Source organism: Zingiber officinale, chromosome 5B, assembly GCF_018446385.1.
Source record: "Zingiber officinale cultivar Zhangliang chromosome 5B, Zo_v1.1, whole genome shotgun sequence".
NCBI lineage: Eukaryota > Viridiplantae > Streptophyta > Magnoliopsida > Zingiberales > Zingiberaceae > Zingiber > Zingiber officinale.
In genome coordinates, this window is record NC_055995.1 from 120,271,806 (window position 1) to 120,289,403 (window position 17,598).

Here is a 17,598-nt window from a genome sequence, read left to right on the forward strand (position 1 = left end):
TCGCATGTCTCTTGTATTTGGTATTTTTATATGGAGATAAAACTAACATGATGCGAAAAATAATATTAGTTATACCTTTCTTAGTAGATAATGACCTCTTGATCTTCTACCGTATTCCTCTTCTAATCTCAGACGTTGTGTGGGCAACGATCTTCCGAGACGAGAACCACCTAGCACCTTCTTCTTCTTCCTTCAAGTTTCGTCCAAGCAAGACTTCCAAAGGATGAAGATCTTTTTCCACCAACCAAACTCCAAGGGATGTAAGCTTTCTCTCCTTCTTCTCCAAGCTAAGATCCGACCACCAAATAAGACTCCAAGAGCATGAAGAGGTTCGGCCACAAAGATGGAGAGAAGAGAAAGGGAAGAGGCCAGCCACACCAAGGAAGAAAAGAGGGAGAAAAATAATAGAGGTTGTTCACCTTGAAGGCGCCCAAACCCCCTCTTTTATAATCCTTTAGCCTTGGCAAATAAGGAAAATTTAATAAAAACTTCCTTAACTCTATTGCCATTGAAAAAGAAAATTTTAATTAATTAAAATTAAAATCCTTTTCTTAGTGTATATGGTCGGCTACATCAAATAAGCAAACAAGGAAATTTTTCGCTAGAAAAATTAAAGCTTCCTAATTTGCTTCCGGAGAAATTTTAAAATAAAATTTATCTTTAATAATCCTTTCATGATTGATGCTATAAAAGGAAATTTCTATAATTTTAAAATTTAATTTTTCAACATGTGGATGATAAATAAGTAAAGTTTTTACCAAAATTAAAATTAACCTTTTAATCTACAAATAAGGAAAGAGATTTAACTCTTCTCTTAATCTTTTGTAGAATCTTATAAAAGAAATATTTTAATTTTTAAACTCTCTTTTAAATCATGTATTCCACATAAGAAAAAATTTAAAATTAAAATTCCTTTTGTATTTTTAATGACCGACCACCTAGACTTGGGTTCAAGCTAGGGCCGGCCACCCATGGACCAAGGGTTGGCCGGCCCTAGCTTGGTCCCCAAGCTAGCTTGGCCGGCCCCTATAACATGGGTATGAAGGTGGGTATAGGTGGGTATAGTACTCTATAACTAAGAGGCTACGATAGGGACCGAAAGGAGGAATTGATTTTGGTCTCCCGATAAAATTAAGCATCCCGTGTTCGCCCCGAACACACAACTTAATTTTATCAATAATAATTCATTCCACTAGAGAACTATTATTGAACTACCGCATCAATCCCAAATTACATTTTTGGGCTCCTTCTTATTATGAGTGTGTTAGTCTCTCTGTGTTTAAGATGTCGAATGTCCACTAATTAAGTGAGTTACTGACAACTCATTTAATTAATATCTTAGTCCAATAGTAGTACCACTCAACCTTATCATCATGTCGGACTAAGTCCACCTGCAGGGTTTAACATGACAATTCTTATGAGCTCCTCTTGGGGACATTATCAACCTAGATCACTAGGACACAGTTTCCTTCTATAATCAACAACACACACTATAAGTGATATCATTTTCCAACTTATCGGGCTTATTGATTTATCGAACTAAATCTCACCCATTGACAAATTAAAGAAATAAATATCAAATATATGTGCTTATTATTATATTAGGATTAAGAGCACACACTTCCATAATAACTGAGGTCTTTGTTCCTTTATAAAGTCAGTATAAAAGAAACGACCTCTAATGGTCCTACTCAATACACTATAAGTGTACTAGTGTAATTATATAGTTAAGATAAACTAATACCTAATTACACTATGACCTACCAATGGTTTGTTCCTTTCCATCTTGGTCGTGAGCTACTGTTTATAATTTATCTGTTTATAATTTATAAGGTACTGATAACATTATCTTCTGTATGTGACACCGCATACTATGTTATCTACAATATAAATTAATTGAACAACTACAAACAAATGTAGATAATTTGACCAAATGTGATTCTTTATTCAAAACAAATGTCTACAAAAGCTTAGGCTTTCAGTATACACTCTAACAACCTCGAATAAAGTCCACATGATCCAGTGTCATTTCCTCATTGCATACATTGCTTATTTAGGGGTCGGAGTTCACCGTGGTGAACTGATTGAGTTATCTGATTTTGATCTTATTGGTATTAGGCAGTTGTCTTTGGTTGGGATTAGGACTAGCGCCGAGGACCTTGTGTATAAACGAACTCATCCACATTACGTTCCACCGGCTGTCAATGAACCTATTGCTGAAGAGGATTTGATCCCAGTTACTGCACCTCCTCTGGTGTTTATTGATCCAGGATTTGCCATGACGTCTTACTTTGACTTTGCTTAGAGCAGTTCCTATGCACCTCCTCCTCCGACTAGTGACTTCTTTACCCGTCTTCGTGATGATATTTTTAGTCAATTTACCTCCTTAGAGACGAAGATGGATGATCAGTATAGCTCCCTTCAGGGTCAAATTGCAGACTTTCGTCAAGAGATGATGGATCGTACTGCTGCTTTAGAAAAGGAGCAGCGAAGGATGTTTGACTATTTTTGAGATGGTGAGGATGAGGAGGAGTGATTTTAGGGTTTATTATTTCTGACTTGTTGTATTTATTAACTACCTTGGATTATGACTAAGTATGATCTTAAGTACTTTTAAGTTATGAACTTCTTTAGTAGTTTTTGGTATGTTTTATAGAATAGGTTTCTTAAAATGCTTTCAAAACATTATTACTTAGTTTATTTTTCAAAATTATTTTTGTAAAAATTCCTTTTGTAAAATTTTGATTTTTCAAACTCTTTCAAAATATTTTCATTTTCTAGAGTAGCCTAGGTCCTACCATAGAATTGCATGATCCTATAATTCTAGGAGCCGACATCTCACAAGCACAATAGGATCCCTTGCTTGATAACTTAGAATGGGTGAGATGCTTAGGACCTAGCTTAAGATTTCAGATTCTTATGTCAGTGCATCTCTATAAATCTGGGCTTTAAACAGCATACATGGATCAATTTGAGTTAACTAGCTAGTAACAACTTAGTTAGCCCTAAATACTCAAATTGACCAACCCGAGTCAATAGCTATTATCTTGTAGTAGTTAGCCTTGAACAAAGGATGGACATTTCACCATAAGGACATTTCCTTAGTTTTTCTAACCATGCTTGGACTTTTAGGTTGTTGTCAATTTTAGGGAGAGCTTTGATTATATTTTTAAAAGTCTTTCTTACAAATTTTCAAAATTTTTCCTTTTTATTTTTGAAATATTTTTTGAAAGACCTTTATTATTTTTCCTTGATTTTGAGGTCTTCCCCTATTTTTGATGTGTGTCAAAGAGGGAGAGATAGTAAATTCATGGAGAGTTAGTTAACTCAGGGGGAGAGTTAAAAGTTAAATTGCTTGTTTATTTAATTTTTGCATATTTTAACTTAACTTTGAACCTTGATTGCCAAACATCAAAAAGGGGGAGATTGTTGGTGCAAACGACATCAAAATCAAACCTAAGTTTTGATGTTATCAAAGGTTCAAGTTAAGTCTTATTGTGATCTAACAAGTTGATTGAGTGTGCAGGCTGTTTACTCAACCGGGAAAGACCTAGTTGGAGGCTAGGCAGGAAAAATCTTACCAGATCGTGGAACCCAGGTGAAAGTCCAAGTGGGTCGAGGGGACCTGACGCTTGGCGGTGTGATTGAGAGGTCTGGAGGATTGAAGATCAAGAGAAAAGTTCTGGCGAGCCGATCAAAGCTAAGTGAAAAGTCCAAACTAGATCTGGAGGATCTAAGTTTGGCAGGTAGGTTGAGGTAAACAACTGGAGGAGCGACAGTGAGGTCGGGTTCCCTAAGGGAACAACCTTAGGTCGCTGATCCAACTGAAGAAACTGGGAAGGTTTCCAAGTTGAGATCAAGATAGTTCTACTGTCTTTTATATTACTTCTGCATTTTAATATTATTGTGTTAACCTTTGTGTTACAGGGATACTTTGTCTAACTCTGTATTGCAGATTCGGCCGGATCGGTCGATCGAACATAGGGATCGATCGATCAAACCATGATGACTCAGCACAGGCTAGTTCATCAGCATCGATCAAAAGCAAAAGGAAAAAGAGATGATCGGTCGACCGAACACATGGATCGGTCGACTGAATCAATCAACATTAAAGGACCATTAAATGAGGATCTTGGCAAATCTCGACGAAGAGGGAAGGAGCATGTTCGGTCGACTGAAAAGAGAGATTGGTCAACCGAACCCTTAATGAGCAGTTAATACAAAAGATCGAGCCAACGTCAGACTCCAGCTAGGAAGGAAGGGAGCTGGTTCGGTCGACCAAACAGAGGGATCGATCGACCAAATCTCAAAGGCACTTATAAAAAGGGGCTCGAGGTTTGAGGCAAATACAACTTTTCTGATTACAAAAAGGCTCACCTCTGCGCAAGTTGTTCGTACTGCAAGCTCACTACAACTCTTCAAACTACTTCATCCGAAAGTATCGACCGAGCTTCAAATTCTACATTTAGTCGGTATATGAAATTTTAGCTTGCATTGTATTATTTCATTAGTAAGATAGTATGATTGTTACTATCTTGCTCATTTGTACGATCTGCTTCTTTCCGAAGATTTCGGAAAGAAGAGTTATAGTGGATTGCCCATCGGTGCGGTCAAGGACCGCGAGCCTTCGAGTAGGAGTCGAACTAGACTCTGAATGAAGTAAACGAACTTGTCTTTTATTTTAATTTTCGCTGCACGATTCTGATTTTAAAAGAAAAAGAAAAGTTTTAAAAGAGCGTGATATTCACCCTCCCCCCCCCCCCCCTCTATCGCATTTATCTGATCTAACAAATATGCTATCAGATATGTCAAGTTCGGAGCAGCTGACGGATGCATGGATTTTAGACTTTGCATGTTCATTTCACATGACTCCAAACAAGGATTGGTTTGACACCTATAGGGCAATGGATTCTAGTTCAGCATTGATGGGAAACGATGCGCCATGCAAAGTTATCGGCATAGGGAACGCCAGAATCAAGATATTTGATGGTGTGATCAGAACTTTGTGTGATGTCAGATATATACCAGAGCTAAGAAAGAACTTGATCTCACTAGGCACATTGGATGGTATTGGTTGCAATTACAAATCACTGAGCAAGGTGATAAAGGTCAGCAAGGAAGCTCTGATGGTAATAAAAAGATAAAAGGTAGCAGGAAACATCTACAAATTGATAGGGACTACAGTTGTTGTTGGTTAGTCTTAGGAAAACGTACCGGTTCCACTGTATAAAATTTTTTGTACAAGTGTCGAACCTTTCCTTAAATAACCTATTGTATTCTTAAGAAGTTAAATTAGGAATCGCAGACGGAACTTAACATCATTGATTCCAAATTTAACTTATCTGTTCTTAATGGTTTAGATTTGAATCACAAGCGGAACTTAACACTATTGATTCAAATCCACCTATGTTATTAATTCTATTAAATATTAATTTCCAAAATTGGCTTCCAGGACTGCATGGCGAGGCACATGACCTTCTTGGATATGGGAGCAACCACCGCCTAGTCAAAGCCTTTTAAGGAAAGCTAATATTTAATTTTCTTAAATAACTCTAGGTTAACCAAAAAGAACAATTGAATCACAAATTCGAAAAAGAAGAAACACAAACTCGAAAAACTTATTCGAAAAATTAGATCTAATTGTCTCTTGTATTTAGAATTCTTACAAAGTTTTAAAAATTAAAACAAAGTTTTAAAATTTAAAACTTCTCTTATAGAATTTCCTTTTTTAACATGATGATAAAAAATTTTAATTTTAAAACTTATCTTCCTTTTTTTCTTAAACCATGAGGATGGTTTAAAAAAAAGAAAGTTTTAAAACTTTTAAAACTCTCTATTAAAACATGTGACCAAATTCAAATAAGGAAAGTTTTTAAAATTAAAATCTCTCTTTTAAAACTTATAGTTTTCTACAAAGAGAAGATTTTAAAAATTCAAAAACAATCCTCCATGTTTGAATATTGTGGCCGGCCCCTACTAGCTTGGTCACCAAGCAATAGGGCCGGCCTTTTAAGAGGAGATGTGGCCGGCCATTGCTTGGTCACCAAGTAATGGACCGACCCCCTTCTTGGACACCAAGATATGTCTTTCTTTAGATGGACTTGAGGCTCTAATGAGGCTACGACAGAGACCTAGAGGAGAAATTGGTTTTGGCCTTCCGATGAGCTTGAGTATCCCGTGCTCGCCCCGAACACACAACTCAAGTTCATCGATAATAACTCATTCCACTAGAGAGTTATTACCGCACTATCGCACCAATCCCAAATTACATTATGGGCTCCTTTTTATTATGAGTGTGTTAGTCTCTCTGTGTTTAAGATTACAAATGCCCACTAATTAAGTAAGTTACTGATAACTCACTTAATTAATATCTAGCTTCAAGAGTAGTACCACTCAACTTTATTGTCATGTCGGACTAAGTCCACCTGCAGGGTTTAACATGACAATCCTTATGAGCTCCTCTTGGGGACATTTTCAACCTAGATAACTAGGACACAGATTCCTTCTATAATCAATAATACACACTATAAGTAATATCATTTCTCAACTTATCGGGCATATTGATTTATCGAGCTAAACCTCACCCTTTGATAAGTCAAAGAAATAAATATTAAATATATGTGCTTGTTATTATATTAGGATTAAGAGCACACACTTCCATAATAACCAAGGTTTAGTTACATTCTTTTACTCAGTCAGTACAAAAAGAACTTTCCTAAATGATCCTACTCAATACACTTAAAGTGTATCAGTGTAATTTTTTAGTCAAGATAAACTAATACTTAATTACACTACGACTATTCTGATAGTTTGTTCCTTTTTATCTTAGTCGTGAACAACTATTTATATTTATAGAGAACCGACAACATGATTTTCTGAGTGTGACACCACACTCTATGTTATCTACTATATAAATTAATTGAACAATTACATTTAACAAATAAATGCAGATATTGACCAATGTGATTCTTTTATTTCAAAAAATTAAATGTTTACAAAAGCTAGGATTTTAGTATACACTCCAACAGTTGTAGGTGGAGCCGCCTCAGTGGAGTCTGAATCAGACAGTTCTGTCTTGTGGCATATGCGGCTAAGGCATATGCGTGAACGTGGGATGCTAGAACTTCACAAGAGAGATTTGTTGAAGGGTGTCAAGACGTGCAAGCTTGAATTATGCAAATTCTGTGTTCTTGGGAAACAAAGCAAAGTGCAATTCAAGACGGCAGCAAACAAGACAGAGGGGATTCTAGACTACATACATATGGATCTCTGGGGACCAGCCATTATAGCATCACATGGAGGGCACTTGTATTTTGTGAGTTTTACTGATGATTTCTCATGAAAGGTCTGAGTATACTTTATGCGTCATAAGTTGGAAACTTTTGCAAAGTTTAAATTGTGGGAAACTGAAGTAGAGAACCAGACCGGAAGAAAGATCAAATGCCTTAGGTCAGACAATGGGACTAAGTACATGGATTCAAACTTTCAGGAATTTTGTAAGCAACATGGGATAATGAGGCATTTCTCGATTCGCAGGACACCTCAACAGAATGAGGTAGAGGAAAGATTGAATAGGACAATCATTGAGAAGACAAGATGTCTCAGGCTGAATGCAGGACTTGCAAAGAATTTTTAGGCGGAAGCGGTTAACATGACATGTTATCTCATTAATAGATCACCAAGGGTAGCACTAGAAGGCAAAGTATCAGAGGAAGTATGGACAAGGAATCAAGTAGATTACTCTCATATTCGAGTTTTTGGATGTTCAGCCTATATGCACATATCTAGTGAGGAAAGATTAAAGTTGGATGTGAAGTCAAAGCAATATATTTTTCTGGGATATCATAAAGTATAGTTAAAGGCTTCAAGCTTTGAGATCCTAAGGCAAACAAGATGGTGATCAGCAGAGATGTGGTGTTTGACGAGAAAGCTATGTTACAGCGTACTCAGGAAGAAGGAAAGGAAATACCAAAGAGCAACATGAAGAAAAATATTGTGCAAGTGGAGCTAGAGACTCATGACTCTGATGATTCTATCTCAGAGCACACAGAGCATCGCACTATACCTAGTGGTAGAACGAGGCGAGTCATAAAACCACCCACCAGATATGAATTCGAAGACTTGGTATTTTATGCGCTTATCACTAGTAGCGGATCCTATATCTTTTCAGGAGATGATACATAGTTCTGAGAAGGACAGGTGGACGGGTACTATGGCAGAGGAGATGAAGTCGTTGAATAAGAACCAAACGTGAGATCTAGTGGAACTTCCTGAAGGAGAGAAAGCTATAGGGTGTAAGTGGATATTCAAGAAGAAAGAAGCAATGTCAGAGGAAGAAGAAGTGAAGTTCAAGGCTCGGTTGGTAGCAAAGGAGTATTTACAGAGAAAGGAGATTGATTATGAAGAAATTTTCTCTCCGGTGGTAAGACATACGTCAATTAGAGAGGTATTGGCTTTAGTGGCACATCACAATTTGCAGCTTGAGCAAATGGATGTAAAGACGTCATTTCTTCATGGAAATTTGGAGGAGCAGATTTTTATATTACAACCCGAGGGATTTAGTCAGCTCGGACAAGAGCGGTTGGTTTGCAAGTTGAAGAAATCACTCTATGAATTGAAACAATCTCCTAGGCAATTGTACAAATATTTTGATTCATATATAATTCAAAACGGATATAGGAGATGTGAGTATGACTGCTACATATATGTAAAGAGCCTTGAAGATGAATCACTGGTTTTCTTACTATTATACGTAAATGACATGCTCATTGTTGCGAAAAAGATGAAAGAGGTTGACAAATTGAAGAGACTACTGAGGAAGGAATTTGACATGAAAGATTTGAGAGAGTCCAAGAAAATTCTTGGGATGGAGATTCACAGGGATAGAGCTGCAGGGAGATTATGGCTGTCTCAACGTAGTTATGTGGAGAAGGTACTGGATAGGTTCAACATGAAAAATGCAAAGTCGGTGAGCACACCCCTGACACATCACTTCAAGTTATCCAGTACACAGTGTCCAAAGACGAATGACGAGATCCAAGAGATGTCAAAGGTTCCTTATACCAGTGCAGTTGGTTGTCTGATGTATGTCATGGTTTGCACGAGACCAGACTTGGCGCAAGCAATTAGTATGGTAAGCAAGTTTTTCTTAAATCTTGGTTGACCACATTGGGATACAGCAAAATGGATTTTCAGATACTTGAGAAATATAATTGATTATGACATCATGTTCAGTAGACAACCGGAAGATCCTTATTGGATATGTAGATACGGACTATGCAGGAGATTTAAATAACAGGAAGTCTACTATAGGATACGTGTTCACTGTGGCAAGAGGACCTATTTGTTGGAAATCTATGATTCAATCTATTGTTGCATTGTCTACTATGGAGTCCGAGTACATGGCAGCAGCTGAAGCAGCGAAGGAAGCTTTATGGTTTACATGGTTAGTCAAAGAACTGAGTGTTCAGCAAGGTGGAGTCAAGTTGTTATGTGATAGTCAGAGTGCTATCTATTTGGCCAAAAATCAAGTGTATCATGCGAGAACCAAGCACATTGATATGAGATTTCACAAGATCAGAGAGTTGATTGCTTCCGGGGAAATTCAACTTGAGAAGGTTTACACTGCAGATATGCTGACAAAGCCAGTGACCACAGAAAAATTTAAGCATTGCTTGAACTTAATCCATATCTCTAAATGCTAAAGGAAGGAAGTTCAGATCCAGAGATCCAGGTGGAGCTTTATTCAGATACTCGTGTTCTTTGAAGGGGTGAATATTCGCCAAGGTGGAGATTGTTGACGGATGTCTCATATTTATATTAAGGTTAATATGAGAGATGTTATGAAAGAAAAATCTTTTAAGATTTTTCGTAATAAAATTTTGTTAAGATTTTATATAATAGAATTTTGTTGTGATTTTTTATAACAAAATTATGTTACGATTTTACCGGGTCTGGAGTTTAGTATTATTTATAGGGATCATTATAAACTTATTGTACAACAACAAACACAAGAATCATTAGATGTGATTCTCTTGTGTAGAGAGAATTCTAATAAAGGTTCGGCCGTTTTTGTGGAGTAGGCACGTCACCGAACCACAATAACTCCTTTTCTTTCTTTTTCTTCTCTTTCCTTGTGTTTGCTCTCCTTTTATGTATCTTTGTCTTGTTACTCCGTACGATCTCTTTTCTCTCTTCCTCTTCTTCCGTGATTTAGAGATTGAGAGGTATTGTCCTTTTTTTGCGCAACAGTTTGATAGTCCAATATTAATTTATTCCAGCAGATAAACTGTATCGGAGAGTTCTGATCTGTTTATGTAAAGATAGTAGAGTAAACTTCTCTAAATATATGTGTATGACAAATGAAACAAAATGCTTCTTGAGCAATGCCATGGCCAATGTGCTTTTACTTGTCCTTTTTTTTAACTGAAGCAGCATGAGCAACAAATTTTTATATTATAATTAAATTTATAAAGTCAATCAACATTTTGATAACATTATATATATATATATAAATTCAAATCTAATTTATCATATTGTATTTCTTTTGATGAAAACGTGGTCAATGCCTCTCTAATTTGTGAAAATAATCACGGATCGAGCGCAAACCACGTTTATTTTGACTGAATTTATACTACTTTGAGTGAAAGATGAGCAAATCCATTAAAAAAAAAATAGATCTTGTGGGTTCCCTTGGTCAAGAGCCATTATTAGGGAACGTGAGAGACTCTCATAGGCCATGGCGATTAAAAGGGAGTAATTATCGACCTTTTTTAAGTAGGAGGATTTTATTCCCAAAAGATTGATGATTCGAATGCAAGAGAGAACATCGATTGAAACATTTTTATAAAAGTTAAAACCAATTGTTACTATTTACGATCATTTTTGTGGTGTCTATGAAAATCGGAAAGCGAGTGCGTAAGGTGATTTGTTTAGCACTATTATCATTAATCATTATTCCATTAATTGGTCAATGCAATTTTGTCTCGATCTTGATTTGTTTGTTTGCGTATAAACTGATACGTACTTGGGTCTTATCTTATCAAACACGGGCATGATTTTTCTTTGTTTAATTTATTTTTATTGAATAAGTGTCACTCTCCGTACACGCTACTGCTGACGAGCTCGCTTTGGATCACATGGTGGGTCCAGTCGCGCCACCTACTGCCCATTTACTGCAAATGACTTCGCACGCCGTCCGCATGTGGCATCTCAGGCAGTGGCTTGACTTCTTACGGATAAATTCAAGAAAGCACCCTTAATTATCATATATATCAAAGTGGTATTTTTTTTTATTAAAAAAACTGAATTTTACTACATCGCGCACGTAGGTTTTGTAACGCATTTCCATTATATGTTTCCTGTTTTTTTTTCTATTAAACAAATTTTACTATTCTTAATTTATGAAATTCTAAAATAAATAGAAGAGACTTTTAAAAATATATTAATTTTAATTTAAAATGATTGAGAATTCTTTTATATATATATATATATATATATATATATATATATATATATATATATATATATATATATATATATATAATTCTGATATCCTGTGCGTCCACACAGTACGTAATTGTGCGCGTGCAGAAGATATCAGGTTTTAGTTTTTTTTTTAAAAAAAATTGAATTAAAATAAATAATTAAATTATTTTTTTAAAATTTTATTTTTAGGGTTCAGGCTTTGTGTTATAGTATCAAAGCTATTTTTTTTTTTCGATTTTACTTCTAGGATTTAGGCTTTGGGTTATAGTATCAAAGCTATTTAGGATTCAGGCTTTGGGTTATAGTATCAAAGATATTTTTTTTTAGATTTTACCTTTAGGGTTCAAGCTTTGGATTATAATATCAAAGCTATTTTTTTTTAGATTTTACCTCTAGGTTCAGGCTTTGGGTTATAGTATCAAAGCTATTTTTTTTTTAGATTTTACCTCTGAGTTCAGGCTTCCCAATTAGATTATAGTGTTTGGTTTTAAAAAAATAAAATAAAATTAATTTAAGTATTTATTGAGTATTGTAATATGTTGAGGGGATATATTAATATATTATAAATTTATATAAAGAAATGTTAATTTTTTTAATTTAAAATATTAAAAAAATGAGAAAAAAAAACCTGTTGATATCCACGCGCACAGTCGTGCACAGGATATCACGGTTATATATATATATATATATATATATACAGAATTGCTATGCTGCGGACAAAGTCCTTGCGGACCGTTGCGGACATGCTTCCTGATCGATCACCAGACCGATCAGGAAGCATGTCCGCAGCGATCCGCACAGACTTTGTCCGCAGCATAGCAATTCTATTAATCAGTTTCCGACTAAACTGACGGATCATCTCGAATTAAAATTAATTTTATTATTAAAAATCTTCTTAATATATTTATGAAGATTAATTTATTATTAAAAGTCTTCTTAATATATTTATACCTTTATATGGAAAGTAATAATTTATAAAGACATGATAAAATTTATCACAATCTTATTATTTTCGAATTACTTTAAATCATAATTAATTTATTATTAGAAGTCTTCTTAATATATTTGTACCCCTATATATCTGAATTAGACAGTATAAATTAAAAGTAATGGAATTTTAAACTTATAAAGACATAATACAATTTATCACAAGCTTATTATAACTCTTAAGAAAATGATACTTACTAATAACAAGACCTATATATTCCTAAAATTCTCTTAATTAAAAAAATATTACTTTTAAAATTTTAAGTTTTCTCTTTTATGGATCCTATGAAAGCTTTCAAATCAAAATTAATATGCTAGGAAAGCTTCCTTAATGTATATATGTCCTCGTATTTATATTTGACTGATAAATTGAGAATAATGAATATTTGAATGAAAAAAAGAAGGGTATAATGTAAATGCATGGTATGATTTCGATATTATAAAATTTAGGTGTGCATAATAAAAAAAAATCCAAAATCTATATATGAGGTTTAGTAAAAATGTCGAAAAATTCAAGTGCACCGAATTTGCTCCTTTATTGATTGATTTTTGTTAATAAAATTATAAATATATATTTGAATAAAAGTTATGAAAATTGAGATAAATTTAAATACAAATAATTAAAAGTTAACCTCTTAATTAAATCGTCATCGATTAATTCGACCCTGCCCTTAAGATCATCTTCAATCACAAAACCTATTTTGGTACACTTTCAATATCAATTTGATATCATTTGAGCATCAAAAATTTTTTCAACTCCAACCAATACAATCCATTTCCTATATAAAAAAAATATTCTTTAGAATATTCTATTTTTCCATCTTATAATTTATTATTTAAAATACATATTAATTTGTTAAATATTTTTATTAGATAATAATTACTATTAAAATTTAAAAATTTATTATACATGATAACTAATTTTTATGATATTATGTTTTTAGTTAAAGAAAATTAAAATTAGTATTTTATAATTTTGTTAGAAATAATTTAATAAACATACTAATATTTAATATTTAAAGATAATACACTATCATAAATAATTTAGATAATTTTTTTAAAATATTTTCATAAGACAAATAACACTTCATTAATAATACATTATTATGAACTTTAATTGTGTGTTTGTTATGAAATTACCAATATTATAAATTTTAATATATTTATAATCTTAGTAATATAACAAATATTTTAAATATTAATTATTTAAGTTAATAACTAATATAAATTTATAATATATAAAATTTACATAATAAATTAAATTAAATAATATTAATTTAAAATATTTAAGAATATTTTAAATATAAATCTAATATTATAATATATCATATTTAAAAAATTTGTACTTGTACTATTTTAATGTAAATTTTAAGATCTTCATCCAAAAAGATTTGATATCTTTTTATATCAAAATGATATAAAAAAGCACCGAAAGGGTAAATTTCACCCTGCCTGTACAAGCACTGTCCCAACCTCTCACAATGAGATGGTGAGACTTACTACTTAAGTGTGGATCCCACCATCCCAATATAAAAAGTTGGGACAATGCTTGTAAAGACAGGGTCGAATTAACCCGATTGAAGATAGTCTAAGGGCGCTGCCCTCACCCCTCACAAGGAGATCATGGGGGTGGGCCCCACAGATCTCCAGAGGGGTGAGGGCAGTACCGTTATGGGCAAGATCGAATTAATCAATGGTTATCTACCACAAAGCCAACAAATTAATAGCACAGACTAAGAACCAACGGGAATGATTAATTTTTATTTAATGAGCTAAATTCGATAAGTTAATTAATATTAAAAAAACACAAAAAAACTCTTTAAAATTTTTCTCATATCAAATATTATTTTATCCTCAAAAATGTCCCTGAGACATTTTAATAATAAAAAATAGTTACATTTTGGTATAATAGAAATCTTAGAATATTTTTAAAAGGGCTTTTAAAATAATTTTAAATTTATGAAAATATATTTTTAGGAAAAAATTTATCTTAACAACCATCCAGGACGAATTGGCAAATTGTATAAATTTTGTAAGGCAAATTGAAATTTGCTCGCTATATCGAGAAATTGCTCTTTTGATCGCCTATCTATTTATACCCCGAAGGTGCGTCGTCTTCCTCCGTCAGTCTCTCTCTCTCTCTCTCGTTCGTTCGCTCGCTGCCCTCTCTCTCTCTCTTGCTGTTTGGGATTTTATTTTTCGAGTTTCTCCGGTGCATGGCAGTGGGATTGGTGTCGAATGAGGTGTCGGACCTCTGCATCGGGAAGCCAGCGCTGAGAACGCTGCCGCTATCGGCGATCACCGTCGGAGAAGCCCTAATCGCACTCAGAAGATCTGGCGAACGCCAGCTCGGTGTGTTCGGTGGAGGCGGGGACGTTGTGGAGAAGAAGACCGTTTTTGGGAAGATCTCCGTCGCCGACATCATCTGCTACCTCTGTTCGGACGGAAACCTAGCGTCGCCGGCAGCCGCTCTCGAGCGGCCCGTCTCCGCCCTTCTTTCCGAGGACGCCGGCTTTGTTTGGCATGTCGAGCCGCATTCTGGGTATTCTTTTTCCTCGTCGATGATTTGGTAAAAACGTGTTTTCTTTTTTTTTTTTTGGAAAAAAAGGAGAAAGGAAATGGATCGACTAGAACTACATTGTCGTGAAATCCGAAAAAAGAACTTTCGTTAATCGAAAATGTTGCTTTTGGATGATCATCATCCTTCGTTTTCATTCAGATGCTGAACCTTGAATTTGTGCACTTGGTTTTGCCCTTCTCGATCTGATTTGGTCGTATCACCTTTCTTTCTTTCTTTCTTTCTTTCTTTCTTTTTTTTTTTCAAATTAAGTACTGAAAGATTCATTGTTCTTGCTTTTTGGGGCAGATTGTTGGAAGCTGTTGATCTGATACTTGACGGGGCGCAGAACCTTGTTGTCCCCATTCGCTACGCCGGCAGAAGGAAAATCCATTCTAGCGGTGGTGGCGGCGCCTCCGACTTCTGTTGGCTGACACATGAGGACTTCGTTCGATACTTCCTCAATTCGATCGCCCTCTTCTCACACATCGCCGCTCTCTCCATCGACGCACTCGGCCTCGTCCGCCCGGCCGACGCACTCTCCTTACGCAATGACGAGCCTGGCCTCTCCATCCTCCCCCTCATCCGCCGCGCCCTCTCCGACCAGGAAGCCGTCGCGGTCGTCACCGACAATGGCCGCCTTCTGGGCGAGATCTCCCCCTCCGCTCTCTCCGCCTGCGACGCGACGCTCACCGCGGCCGCGGCCATTGCCACCCTCACGGCGAGCGACCTCATGGTCTTCATCGATTACTACGGCTCCCCACCCGAGTACCTTGTGCGCGCAATCAAAGCCAGACTCAAAGAGCAGGGCCTGCAGGAGATGCTCGAACTAATAGAAGACGAGTTGTCCTCCTACTCAAACTCATCCTCGCCTTCCACCACCTCCTCGTCCTCCGACGAGGAGTCTACTGGGGGAAAGCGGCTGCGGAGGATCAAATCAAGGAGCTTGTCCACGGCGAGAAGATCCGAAGAGCCGGAGGTGTGCCACCCAGGAAGCTCCCTGGTGGCTGCAATGGCTCAGGCCCTGGCTCATCGAGTGAGCTACCTGTGGGTCGTCGACGAAGATAACTACGGTCTTATCGGTGTCGTCAACTTCTCTGATATGCTCAGGGTCTTCAGGGAGCAGCTTCTGCCATGACCCAGCCTTTTTGGCATGGCAAAGAGTTATCCATTCCCAAACATTGCTTCGCTCTTCCACCCTTCAGTTTTTTCTAGTGTGGTGTTTCCACTGATCTGTCTCTTCTTCAGGTTTCCTCGCATTCCAAAAGTTCTTGGGGTTCATATCCACTTATCATCTACCATCTCATAAATATGTATTTCAAAACCCTTGTCTGTTATGTATTATTGATATCTGTGTTATGTTGAACTGATCTGCCCAACAACTTAACTTTGGACTGCTATTTTGTTGGAGCCACTCTGATAGTTTGATTACAGGATAGCTTTCTACCACATGCAGCAGGCACATTTGTCAGCTGGGAACCATGCCATAGCCCTCACTGTCATTATGCAAAAGGCAGCAAAGTGACAAGAGAAAAAAAGAAGACAGATCTGAAAGCACACACTACTCTTTGTGTTCCTTTTCAGTTTTATAAGACTGCTGATTGACATTGATGGAGCTGCCTCTGCTCAAAGTTCAAAATGCTGTGAAAATAGCCACCTCTGAATTGTTGAACCAGTAGAGAGACTGAGCCAGAAAGAATCGATAGGGATGGGATACTCTGTGCATTTGAACAATCCACATAATGCATGCATAGCTGCAAAGATACCTACTAGGCACAATTAAGATTGAAGGATTTCAATGATGCACAAGATTTATCATTTGTGTAACTGATTTGATTACTTTGGCGCAAGATATATCATTGCATCACGAGGCCATAAAAATTTAGCACTTAATGCTGATACTGAAACAATAAAAATTTCTCCTGTACATTCTCTAGGCAAACAAGCTTTCCTCCAAATGAAATAAAAGTGATATTATTTTTATTTATCAAAATGGCACTAAAATTGATCATAGAAAAAAATATTTAGAAAAATGGGCCAATTCGATGACAGAGGCCCAAATAAGTCTGAAGCCCGTTAAATTAGTATATCCTTTATTTGTTAAGGTTCTTTGCATCAGAACCGGTCACATCTCCGAACCAGCTTCCAGGCTTTCCCTTGATCCTATCGCTCTTCTGATGAGTCTACCGGTCTTTATCGTGGGCCCGAAATGTGTGTCTAATGAAAGAAAAGGTTGAATAGTGGGTGGGTGGAAGAGGGTGTTTTAAAGTCTCTAAAGAAAGTCAGCGAGAAGTGAGATGTGACGTGGAGTTGAAATATCTACACGTAGTGGATAAGGGTTGGGCACCCATACGGGCCCCACTGGCACCAACTTGGCGGGTCCCACTGAGCCACTCGAAGGTACGAAGTGGGTCCGCGCCGCGCGGCCGTCTCGTCGAGCGCGCGCCTCCCGCTTGAGCTTATCTTTAAATCCCGAATCGTGATGCACCGGGAGCATCCGCAGCCGTCCACCTGGGTTCCTTCTGTTTTCCGCCTTTTTTTTTTTTTTTTTTTGTTTGTTGTTTTTT

General features: G+C 36.2%; 1 protein-coding gene across 1 annotated transcript; it reads left to right on the top strand.

Moving 5' to 3' along the window:
• Positions 1-14,603: 14,603 nt before the first annotated feature.
• LOC121985619 (CBS domain-containing protein CBSX5-like) lies at positions 14,604-16,397 on the top strand. Its single transcript, XM_042539190.1, has 2 exons — positions 14,604-15,016; positions 15,341-16,397. Exons 1-2 carry the CDS (start codon positions 14,691-14,693, stop codon positions 16,167-16,169), a joined length of 1,155 nt encoding a protein of 384 aa, XP_042395124.1. The 5' UTR covers positions 14,604-14,690; the 3' UTR covers positions 16,170-16,397.
• Positions 16,398-17,598: the final 1,201 nt, after the last annotated feature.

Excerpts from the sequence above, each read along its gene's own strand:
- LOC121985619 (XM_042539190.1), top strand. The coding sequence starts at position 14,691 with ATGGCAGTGGGATTGGTGTCGAATGAGGTGTCGGACCTCTGCATCGGG. Across the intron at positions 15,017-15,340 it reads CATGTCGAGCCGCATTCTGG|ATTGTTGGAAGCTGTTGATC; the intron begins GTATTCTTTTTC and ends TTTTTGGGGCAG.